This window comes from Pristis pectinata, chromosome 27 (genome assembly GCF_009764475.1).
Source record: "Pristis pectinata isolate sPriPec2 chromosome 27, sPriPec2.1.pri, whole genome shotgun sequence".
NCBI lineage: Eukaryota > Metazoa > Chordata > Chondrichthyes > Rhinopristiformes > Pristidae > Pristis > Pristis pectinata.
In genome coordinates this window covers 14,937,870-14,950,292 of record NC_067431.1, presented here as the reverse complement: position 1 = coordinate 14,950,292, position 12,423 = coordinate 14,937,870, and the positions used below count along the sequence as shown (strand labels likewise).

The 12,423-nt window shown below is 39.7% G+C and overlaps 1 protein-coding gene across 1 annotated transcript in view; it reads left to right on the top strand.

Annotated features, from left to right (window-relative positions):
* LOC127583746 (protein turtle homolog B-like) overlaps positions 1-12,423 on the top strand; it is a 553,788-nt gene that overhangs the window by 334,517 nt on the left and 206,848 nt on the right. Inside the window, 1 exon segment of the mRNA XM_052040046.1 lies at positions 3,171-3,322. Coding sequence (XP_051896006.1) covers positions 3,171-3,322 — 152 coding nt within the window.

The following is a 12,423-nucleotide window of genomic DNA, read 5'->3' as shown; positions in this document are numbered from 1 at the left end:
CTAGGAAGGAAATGGATATATTTCAAAACATTAAAGAGTATGTGGGGAAAGTGGGAATGTGGTTTTGAAATAGAGGATCAGCCATGATCATGTTGAACAGTGCAGGAAGCTTGGAGGGCTGGAGGTCCTAATCCTGCTCCTATTTTTCTGTGTTTCTATATTTCCTGTTGACATAAAGGAGGACTATTTGTCCCATTCTCTGCCAGCTGATAAGAACATTCTCATTCCCCATGAATTTTTCCTGTGACCTATTCTCTCCTCATTCCCGTCAACTCCCTCCCCCCACCTAAAAAAGATTCTACCACGTATCTATACACTAGGGGCAAGTTACAGTGGTCTATTAATCCAGTTACCAGCACATCTTTGGGACGTGGAAGGCGACCAGAGCAAACTGAGGAAGCCCATGCAGTCACAGGGAGAATCTGCAAGCTTCACAGAGACAGCACCAGATGTCAGGATCGATCCTGAAAATGACGTGCTTCCATGTTGTAAGACTCCATGACTAGTTTGTAAGGGCTTTCTTGTATTGTAATTGTATCTATGCTTAAAAGGAAATGTATTAGCTGTATAGAACTTAAGAAAGTTCAGAAGTTGTGAATTTTTTCTTTTGAACCTTGTCTGCCTCTTTCACTGCTTTAAAAATGCTTCTTAAAATCCACCTCCTTATCACCTGTCATATCTCCTCGTGAATTTATTAATATTTCTTTCAAGTGCCTAAGAACATTTTAATCCAAACATGATATAAATACAAATTATTGTTGAGGGATGTTGCTATATTCAAAGTGGCAGTTCCATTGTTTACAATAGCACTCTTTACAATCGGAAAGTAATTTTGGTGTGGGAAGTGCTTTGAGATATCTCAGAGGAATATAAAGAAAGAAAGGAATTGTTTGAGGAAGTCCATCAGCATTAGTCCAAACAAATAGAAATAATGGGGATAAAATCAGAGTGATTATTATATTTGCTGAAGAGCTAAACATTTTAATCCAACCAATTCTCTCTCAGAAGTTTAATTTTTTGACAAAATTACATTTTATAATATAATAACGCTGCTAGTATTGACATAACAAAGAAGGATCATGTCGTTGTGTCAAACAGACTCTGATAAGAACCAGGGAGCTTACAGTCTTACACCTGAAAACATAATGAGCCTTCCTGATAACATGCTGTCTTGCTCAGCCATTACAGAGTGACAGTTGCTCCTTCTTAAGACATGGTATATACTTGAATGACGCTTGGAAAAGATCTTTGTTCTTTGATAGGTTACATTAATTGAAGTGGAATTCACAACATTGTAGTTTAAGATATTGAGGTCAAATGCCGACTCTAGTTGTCCAGAGGAACGGGTTTCAGCAAAAGCTCTCAGAAGAGACTCCTGAGCATGTTTATGAATGTGAAGCACTAAGAGCAGAATTTTTTAAATACCATGAGAAGTTTTTCTAGCAGTCAACAGGAAAACTTTAACTCTAAATTGGAATAAAGAAGGAAGCTGAAGAAAGAAGGTGCTGACAACTCGCTGTGTACAAGTTTTAGAGGTCACCCCATCAAGTGCAGCATTACCAACCCCAAAGTAGGCTAGTACTGGAGCATTTATAATATTTTCTACTTGGAGCACCTGAAGTGATGCAGTGAATCAAGATTTTGAACTCAAATTCACCGCGACTGAAATTTTAGTCACTATGTGTAACATTTATTGGTACCACTGTGGAAGAACCCAGCTGCACTGAAATGTTAAGAAGCCACAACTGAGTTATTGTTGCATTTATGATGAATTGTGCCCTGTCAAGTTCCATTAAGAATAAACCTACCTTTACTATAATCAACTTAACTTTACTTAACCTTTCATAGCATTGACTGTATCCTTGCAATTCCAGTTTAATAAAGTAGTGTCAGTAATACATCTCTGTCTACCGCAGTCTGCAATCCTTTGGGAAGAATGAAGTTGCAGTTCACTCAGTACACTATGACCCTAATGTCATCTGATATGCTTGGTTAATAATCAATATCATTTGGTTGGATATATGTGGGTCAATCCCAAGGTGAAGTAATTAAGACGCAGTAAATCCTAGACATGAAGGTAAAAGCTCAATCCAGTTTACCTGTGATGAGCTATAAAGAAAAATGGGAAAAATTCACTTGATGGTCTGATTAGTTATAGGTAACATTCAGCAGTTTCCTATTCAGTATTCCTTACACAGTTTGTGGGATGGAGCATTTATTTAAAAAGTATAAATTGCAATAAGGAAATCTTTAATGATATAAATTAAGTAAAACCTAAATGAAAATTAAAAAAAACTGCAGATGCTGGAAATCTGAAAAAAAAATTAGAAAATGCTAAAAAATCTCAGCAGGTCAGACAGCATCTGTGGAAAGTGAAAGAGTTAACATTTCAGGGCTGGGACCCTTCATCAGAACAGTTAAGCTAATTCTGCAATTATCCCAACATTTTCATTTCATGTAAAGTAATAAATATGTGATTACCTGACCAAGGAGGGATTGAGAGAATTCTGAACCCTGAGGATATTTGCCATCACTGTGGTTTAAGATTGGAACTTTGAATTTGTTGTATTGGACAATGTATTTTGGAACTTTTACTCCTATTTGATGCAGGGCATTTCCTGAGAGATGAGTGACAGTGCAACTTTGTATTTAATGGGGTTACACTAATCACATGGACATGTTCACAAGTAAAGATTCTCTAGGGCTTTCTAACAAGAGGAACATCACCCAGTGCACCTGCTACACTCTTCTGTAGCTGAAATGATTGCTCCACTGAGTCCTGAAACTAGAAATATTTGTAAGACCTTTTAATGAAGTAAATTGGGATCAACCTCTAGTTTTACTGTCCCTCCCATTCCCATTGCTTTTTCTATGCAGTCGTTCTCTTTACTATTCTGATACAGTTCATTCACGGTGAGTTCTTTTCCCTTCTCTGTTTGGCTAAACAATGTTAGATTTTGCCTTGGGGAAGCTTCTGGCCTGAAATCATGCCTCTCATTAGCATGGTGTGGTGCTAAATTGAAACAATATCATCAAAAGAGCTATGGCCTCACACTGTTACACACAAGCATATGTTATCAATGAAGAAATTACAAACTGGTATTTGGAAATGTTCAGGAGTACTCATGTGCGTAATTTAATGAGATTGCTTTGCTTTGCTTTCTCTTCAGCTCCCCCTACATTCACGGAAACTCCTCCTGTCTATGTGAAAGCCAAGGAAGGAAGCAGCATCACCCTCACATGCACAGCATTCGGGAACCCCAAACCTGTTGTAAGCTGGCTGCGAGACAATGTACTGCTTGAGAACAATCGGAAATACACGGTAAGGCCTCAAAAGGAACATGGCTAATGGCCACTGATTTTTTTGCTTTCAGCAAAATGGCTCCATAAATAAGCAGCATTTGGAAATATAATGCCTTCTTGGCCTCTAATATCATTGTATTGGTGTCGTGGATTCTTGTTTCCTGTCATTGAGGTTTACGGCAACTTACTTGAGCTTCTGCTTCTTCATGGGCAGTCCCTCAGGGATCACCTGGAACTTTTATTTGTGGTTGGCAGGGCGGTGCAGTGGGAGCAGGCTGATGGACGACTATGGTTTGGTGTCAAGCAAGACTGCCACATCCCCCAACATTTTTCACATCCCCCAACTCTTTCCTGCTGCCACTTCTATTGGCAAGTCATTGGATCTGTCCCCAAATAGAATCTCCCTTTGCTGTTCTTATACAGAACAACCACAGACAATTCCTTCCCTTAACATTTTTCCTTGCCTAGTCCTTGATGAGTTACAGCTGTAGCTGAATCTGGACCTCAACCCAATCCTCCCGTAAACTGAGATTGTAAATTCACCACATGACTTGCATCATGTGGAATCCCACAGCATTCAGGACTTGCTAAAAGGTCATTGAACTAAAATATTAACAGTTTGTCTCTGCACAGATGTTGTATGAGCTGTTGAATATTTCCAGTTTTTCTTGTTTGTATTAGTTCCGTATAATGTGTAGAAATGGAGCTCCCCCCTGCCCTTTACATTTACAATAGATAGGTAATGTGATTACTGCTGGTTGTGCGGAAGTCCTGACTAGGCATTTTTTTTATAAATGGCAACAAGCCAGAATTCCATATTCTGCCTCTATTCAAGGTTGAAAACTTCAAAGTAACAGCTGACACTAGGAAACCCTTCTTGACTATCTACTCCCCCTGCTGTGAGCTAACCCATGAGTCTTATGCACAGCTATTCCTGTATACATTCCGTCAATGATCCCATGAGAAACGGCTTGCTGTGAATGACCTATCTGCCCTCCTCCTGACTGCAGCCCTCTGTCTCAAAGTCCACCTGCTGACGTCCGCTGATGAATGACCAGTTCACCCTTCCTGACTGCATTAAGTCTGCAACTGAAAGATCTCACTTTTAAAGTAAAATCCCACTGCCACGACCAAGAAGTGGCAGTATTATCTTTTATCTGTCACTACCTTCGCCCTTCTCCTCCCCTCTTGGCCTGAGCAAACACTGCTCCAGCTTCTTCTTCCCTTTCCTGTCTCAGCTGTTACTATAATTTTAATAAAACAAATTTGCAATTTCTCAGTTATTTTCCAGATGATCAAATATGTCTTCTGTAGTTATAAAGGGGTATATCATAAACAATATAAAGTCTATCTGGCACCTGCTTTCCACTGTGGAACCAAGCTAAATGTATCGCATGCACACATGGATAGCTGCTGTAAGTCAATGTTTCTAAAAGCTTCTTAGGACATAAGGGGACCTGGGGGACAACTTCTTGTTCCCCAAGGTGGGTGGTGGTGCCTATATGGAACAAGCTGCCAGAGAACGCAGTTGAGACAGGTACAATAATGACATTTGGAGAAGTACATGGATCAGAAAGGTTTAGAGGAATACGGGCTAAATGCAGACAAATGGTTCTAGATTAGATGGGTACCTTGGTTGGCATGGATGAGTTGGGCCGAAGGGCCTGTATGACTCTAAAACTCAGACTTGGGGAACCTCTGCTTTAGGACACTGTTGCAAATATTAGCTCTATGGATAATCAAAAACCACAGAAGAGTTTGGTTTATTCAAGTGACTCTCCCTCCCTCTCTTTGACTGCCACACAGCTGTTCTCTTCTCCAGCCTTGTACATCCATAGAACTTTGGTGCTTCAGGACCTGAGGAAAAGTGGAAGCACAATAAAACTCCAATATCTGGCATTTTAGTGATGCCGAACAAGCAGATTTTCTGCACTCTTGATGTCACTCCTGTTAATACCCAACACACACTTTTATTTTTCTTTTCCTGTTTTTTTTTAACCTATCACATATTAGTACAATACATTTTCCAGTGAGCCTGGTGATATTAAAGACAGCGGGAAATAGAAACTGATGAGTTTCTGCTTACAGGTATCAGCGTAGTAAAACAAGCTGAACCATACAAGCATTCATGACCCCAGTTCTGCTGCAAACCTGCCCACATTCCTGACCCCAGCTCCTGCAGCATTCATACCCTGGCTCTGACCACACAGCCCCTTTGTACTTCGGATCCCTGGCTCACCTTCCGGAGTAATGAGTGACCCAGCTGCTGAAGTATCAGGATTGCCAGATTATTGGAATTTTACTGTACAATTTTACTGCCAGTTTCTAGAATATATCACAAACTGCGCACAACCACCCACCTCTGCAAATGTAGGTACAGTCAGCCACTCTTCCTACAGGTATTGCACAGACACAACCTTTATTGGTTCATTGAAGTAACAATAAACAGTTGCTATGCACCTGAGATCTTTTCTGGAATGTGTAGTCATTCTGGGATCATTTGTTCACAAGCATTAAACTGGGAAAGGCAAAAGGCAAAAGAGTTTGGTTTATTCAGGTGACCTTGTAGAACTGCTTATTGATACAGTAGGAACCTGAAAACTTGAAGTCACCTCCAGTGGGGAATAGGCAGCCTGAGCTGTGGAAAAGAAACAGAGATTTGTCATTGTGCAGGAGCTGACAGTGTCATATGATAATGCATGCACTGATGTTCTGAGAGGATAGCACTCTTTCCATTAACTGTAACATGACACATTGAACACTGAAAACTCCAAGCTGTTCAAATGAATGGAAAGAAGAAATTGAAAGGCTTATAATAGCAAGCCATTTATTCTTCAACAGATTTTGCTCTCATAAATTGTACAGCTTTTTGAATGTCCCTAAGACTAACTGAATATGACATTTTAATTGTTTTATCAGATGTATTGAAAAGCTAAAATGACAATAAAACAGATTTTCTCGAGGTCACTGAGTCAAAAGCTTACTATATCTTTTAAAAATAACTGTTTTCCCTGCAAGCAAGAGTTTTGTATTTTAGGTAGTTTGGAGAAGATGTTGAGCTGGTTGTAACATCAGAATTGATGTTGCCATGCTGGAGCAGTCACAAAAGTCCATTATGCTTCCAGCATGATTGGAGATCCTCCCCCTCCAAATCCACTGGAAGGATAAGCAAACCAACATCAGTGACCTCTCCCAGGTCAACCTCCCCAGTATTGATGGTCCAGTTTCACTCAGTTGATGACGATGGACAAGCCATATCATGTAGATGCCCAATATCAGCCTCCTGAAGCAGACACTCTGTTCCAAGCTCTGTCATAGAGACTGACAGAGAAAAAGATTCAGGGATGTGCTCAAAGTCTTCTTGAAGAAATGCAGCATTCTTACTGACTCCTGGGAATCTCTAGCCCAAGACTGCTTAAAGTGGAGAAGGGGAATTAAGGTGTTGAGATCCTGAAAGCCATGCATTGGGAGCATATGGAAGCCCTTTATCGGTGACTGTTGGATGGGTCACCTCACAAACTACACAGTTGCCCTCTCCATCAGCTACCATCTGTCCCATCTATGGAAGAATCTGCAGTTCACACATTGGCCTCATCAGCCACTTCAGAACCCACGTAACCAGAGTGGAAGTGATCCATCCTCACTCCCAACTGAATGCCAAGGAAAAAAGTAATCTCATAAGCCCTGGTCATAAGGACCAGAGGAATTTAGAATAAACAAGTGGGGAAAGCAGTGTCTTATTTGTGCTGGTTTACTGGCAATGTGACCCATTGTTAATCCCAGTGACCCTCACTGTTACTATTTCCCTGACTCGGTCAATACCTCAAATAGTCATCCAGTTTTCATTTATAAATCCCATTAATCTCTGCTTTAACGCTTGTTGGAATAGAATTACATAGCTTTGTTTATTAGTCTTAATGTTAGACTGAGTGTGGTGGTTGAGCTCCAGTGATTGAGATCCAGGTTCTTTTGCAGTATGTTGGATAGAACAAAATAGAAATAAAAACAGATTAGAGTATAAAAATAGAATCATCGATTTTTATTTGGTAGGAAAAGGAGATGAACAGAGTATTTTTTGAAATGGTGAGAGTTCAGTATTCAGAGGGACCTGGGTGCCTTGTATACAAATCAGTGAAAGTTAATGTGCATGTACAGCAAGCAATTAAGATGGCAAAGAGTATGTTGGCTTTTATTGCAAGATGAATAGAGTATGAAAGAAAAACCATTTTACTACAGTTACATATGGAATACTGTGTACATGTCCAGTCTCCCTCCTGAGGAAGGATATGCTTACAATGGAGGTGTGTCACAAAGATTCGCTGATTGATTCCTGAGATGGGAGGAAAATGCTTGTTGAGGGGAGATTAAGCAGACTGGGCCTTTACTCTCTAAAGATTAAAAGAATAAGATGATTTCACCAAAACATATGAAATTCTTACAACAGGGTAAGTTCACGGGTGATATTTTCCTTGACTGGGGTATCAGGGATCAGTGACCCAAAGTAAGAAGTTGGCTAATCAGGACTACTGAGATGGAGGGTAATGACTTTCTCTATCCAAGAAGTTGTGAATGGAGCTGAACATTGTACAATCATCAGAGACCATCTCCCACCTTTGATAAAGGAAAGGTCATTGATGGAGCAACTGAAGATAGCTATGACTACATCCTGGGGCTAAGATGAATGACCAATAACCATCACAGTTATGGTCCTTTTTCCCAAGTGTGATTCCACTCAGTTGAGTGTTTTTTCACTGATGGCCATTCACATAAATTTTGTTGTGGCTCCTTGTTGCCACACCCAGTGTGGTAACTTGATGTCAAGGCCAGTCATTCTTGCCAAAGCTCTGGAATGTCCATGCTTAGATCAAAGCTGGAATATTTCTGGCAAAGCCCACACAATGCAACGGTGAGAAAGTTACTAGTGAAGAAATGTTCTATGATCTCTGTTGAAAACACCTTCCATCATTTTGCTGATGATTGGGTGTAGACTGGTGAGGTGGTTAATAGCCAGATTTAATTTGTCCTGACTTTAAGGACAAGCCCATGCAGTATTCTGATTGCAGTAACTCTAGTGCTGTAACTGTACCAGAACAACTTGGGTAGAGTTACAGCTCCTTCAGCACAAGGATTTATTACCAGAGACAGGATGTTGTCTGATCTCATACGTTTTCAGCTGTCTCAAGGTACCATGTGGTGTGATTTAATTGATTGAAGAACCTGGCTTTGCAAGGGTCACAGCTTTACAAGAATGCCCAATGTTGAGCTTGTAGATTGCTTCTGCATCTATCAACTTAGCACAGTGGCAGTACGACAGAACATAATGAAGTGTGCCTCAAGTGCACATCAAACTTTGTTTCTCAAAGGACAATATCATCCTAATACTGTCATGGATCCTGATTACTGACCCTACATTTTACTGTATATTATTTTTGATTCCTTCAATTTCTGTTGTGACTACCAGCATTTATAAATATCCATGACCCTGGACAAAATAATGTATTTTCTTCAAGTAGGTGAAATTTGAGATAATTCCTATGCAGGAATGATGTGCAGAAAGCATTGGAAAGAATACAGAAGAGATTCACCGGGATGTTGCCTGGAATGAAGGTCTTCAGTTACAAGGAGAGATTGGATAGGCTGGGTTTATTCCTGCTAGAATGTAGGAGGCTGAGGGTGAGGTTTATAAAATTACGATGGGCATAGATAGGATAGGTTTATAGAGGTTTATAAAATTGGGATAGATAGTCACAGTCTTTTTTCCTAGAGTAGGGAAGTCTAAAAGTAGAGGGCACAGGTTTAAAGTGTGAGGGGAGATCTGAGGAGCAAGTTTTTCACACAGAGGGTGGTGGTTGGATGGAACGAGCTGCCAGAGGAAGTGGTAGAGGCAGTGTTTAAAAGGCATTTGGACAGGTACTTGGTTAGGAAAGGAGGAAAGGAATATGAGTCTATTGCAGGCAGATGGGATTAGTGTATATAGACAGGATGGTCAATATGGATGAGTTGAGCCAAAGGGCCCAATTCTGTGTTGCACAGCTCTATGACTCTGTAACACTGCACAGCTATAACAAAACCTAAAGCACCCACAGATGTGCACATAGAATACAAATAGAACAGTGTATCATTCACTGTGTATGAACAGTGCAGTAAAGCATTTGACCCAATCAAGACAATATGCACTCCAAATTTCACACAGAACTGCTTGAAATTCCACCCTGTCAGTTATACAGGAGTGCAAAATGATCATATGCCTGACAGTACCTCATTCAAATCGTCATTGGAATTACTTAAGAATTGAGATGCACATATAATCTATCTCAACTCCACAGTCATCATAATCACCTAAAGCACTTCTTAAATTAGACACTGTAAGGAGAGCTGGCACTCTGAAGTCCCTCTTTTGGAGCAGCACTAAACCCATTAGCAATCACCATCAGTCTGTCTGTGCCATTGTGTTGTATATCATTTTTGGAACTAAAGAGGTAATTTGCACGAACAAGTGGCAAAATTCATCTTTTTATTAAAGATTGGAAAGTGCCTGCTTTCTCTATAATTAATGGTCATCCAGCAAAATTGCATTTCTAAAAATTACATATTTCGTCACAAGATATCTTCGGTGCTTTCCTTCCACAGCCTCTGAATTGAGCAAACACTTCCTCAGTGAGTTCGGCTTCAACCTGGATTCATCGTGCTCTCTTTCCCATCTCCCTTTACCTCTCCTCCCTGCAAACTCTCTTGTACATATTCATGCCCACACTACTCAATTGTCCTCGCTATTCCTATTGTCTCAGTAGAACTCACTCCTTTCTACCTCGTTGTTCCTTTAAGATACCTCTCATAATCTACTTCTTTATCCAAGCTTTTGGTATTTGCTCTGGGCAACTTGTATTGAAAAAGTTCCTGTTTGGGGATGTTATTTAGGAGGCACTAAATAAATACAAATTGTTGTTGTACTTTTATCATTTTGTTTCAGGTCATTTAATTAGAGAGAAAACCAGTTATTTTTCCTCTTAAGGCAAAGCATCATTGAATACCACATCATCCTGTTAACTATTAAATGTTATTGTAAGTAATTCAGTGACATACTAAAATTACAGTTCCCCATTTTTAATGATAGTTTTGCCAGGCATTCATATTGGAGTAAACTTCCTGCTCCATTGGCATAAATTGTATTTTTCCACAGCTGATTTGTGAACAGAAAGAATCATGGAATATGCATTAATGGAACATTTCCTTATGGAAAACTATCTATTCCAATATTTTATCAAGACAATGTCTCATAGCCTCAAGCGTGTGATCTGAATCATGGACACCTTACCTGAAGCAGAGCTTTCTGAGATTATTTACTTGACAGTTTATTTTAAAAAAATGAAGCTTCAGTTGTCTACTGATCTACTTTATGTTGTACATTAAAAGATGAAAAATTAATAAGGCAAATTGCTGGAAGTGTCAAGGGTAACTTTACAGTGGTGATCCAATCAATGGAATTAGCTGGAAAAATATGAAATTAAAACAGGAAATGTTGAAAATACATAGCACATTAGGCAGAGATCTGTGGAGAATGGAATTTATGTTTCAAGTTGTTAATCCTCCATGAGAACTTGTAAGTATTAGAATTTTAGTCAAGTATGGAATGAAGAGGGCAGAGAATAAAAAAAAAGGTCTGTGATAGGATGGAAGGAAGAGGGATTAATTGAGAAAAGAGTTGATACAAGGTAAAAGGCTGGTGATAGGACAAGTAAAGAAATAAAGCATGGATCTACAAGGTATGAATGGAACGAGTAGAATCATTAGTATCGCCAGCTGACTAAAATATTGGGATCAACACACAAAAAGCTGGAGGAACTCACCGGGTCACGCAGCACATGTAGAGAGAAATCGGCAGGTGGTGTTTCAGGTTGAGATCCTTCATCTGGATTGAAAGATAGAGGGGAGATAGCCAGTATAAAAAGGTGAAGGGAAGGGGTGGGGCAAGAGCTGCCAGGCGATAGGTGAATCCAGGTCCTCTTTCAGTCCAGATGAAGGGTCTCGACCCGAAACGTTGACTGTCTGTTTGTCTCCACAGATGCTGCCTGACCTGGTGAGTTCCTCCAGCTCTTTGTGTGTTGCTCCAGATTCCAGCATCTGCAGTCTCTTGTGTCTCTGAAATATTTGGATCATTGGTTATGATTGGCATCCAAAGTTGTAATGAGTCTAAATTAGTTTCATTCACTGAGTTTCCATTGAGCTTCATCAGAATATTGTAGGAGGCAAAGGACAGAGAGGTCAGAGTGGAATAGGGGTAGAGAATTTAAATACATGCAACTATAAGCTCAGGTCACACTTGTGGAATATAATGAGATTTGGATCATCCAGATGATTAAGGAAATACATATCATTCTTTCTACACTGATGTTTGTAAACATTAAACTGAAACCCCCATGCTGCTGAGATGAATTAGTTTTCATTTCCATGCAGTTCATTTAATATTGCTTGCCCTCTAAATCTTGCAACATTATCAGTTTATCACTGTAGAATTAAAGTCATGGATGCACAGCAGAAACCTCTTGTGAACAGTGAAAATGAATGAAAAATACATGAATTGGATTATTTTAAAAATATAACTATTTTTGCAATAAAGCAGCAAATTCTGGAAACTCTCAACAGTTCGGATAGCATTGGTGGAAAGAGAAACAGAGTTAACATTTTAAGTGGATAGATCCTTCATAAAAGTGAGGAAACAGATTTTAAAAAGTAATTTGAAGTTGCAGAGAAGGTAGCAGGAGGAACAGATAGCACAAAAGGGAATAAATAGCCATTTCTGCTCTAAATTATCCACCTGCAATTTGTGCTCAGTTTTATTTCTCTCTTTCCTTTAGGAAGTTTAATGGAGCAGAGAGACCTTGGAGTACAAGTTCATTGAAAGCAGCGTCACAGGTAGACAGGGTGCTGAAAAAGGCGTTTAGCACACCAGCCTTCATGAGTCAGGGCATTGAGTATAGGAATTGGGACATTATGTTGCAGTTGTATAAGTCGTTAGTGAGGTCACACTTGGAGTACTATGTACAGTTTTGGTCACCCTGTTATGGGAAAGATGTGGTTAAACTGAAAAGAATTCAGAGAAGATTTACGAGGATGTTGCCA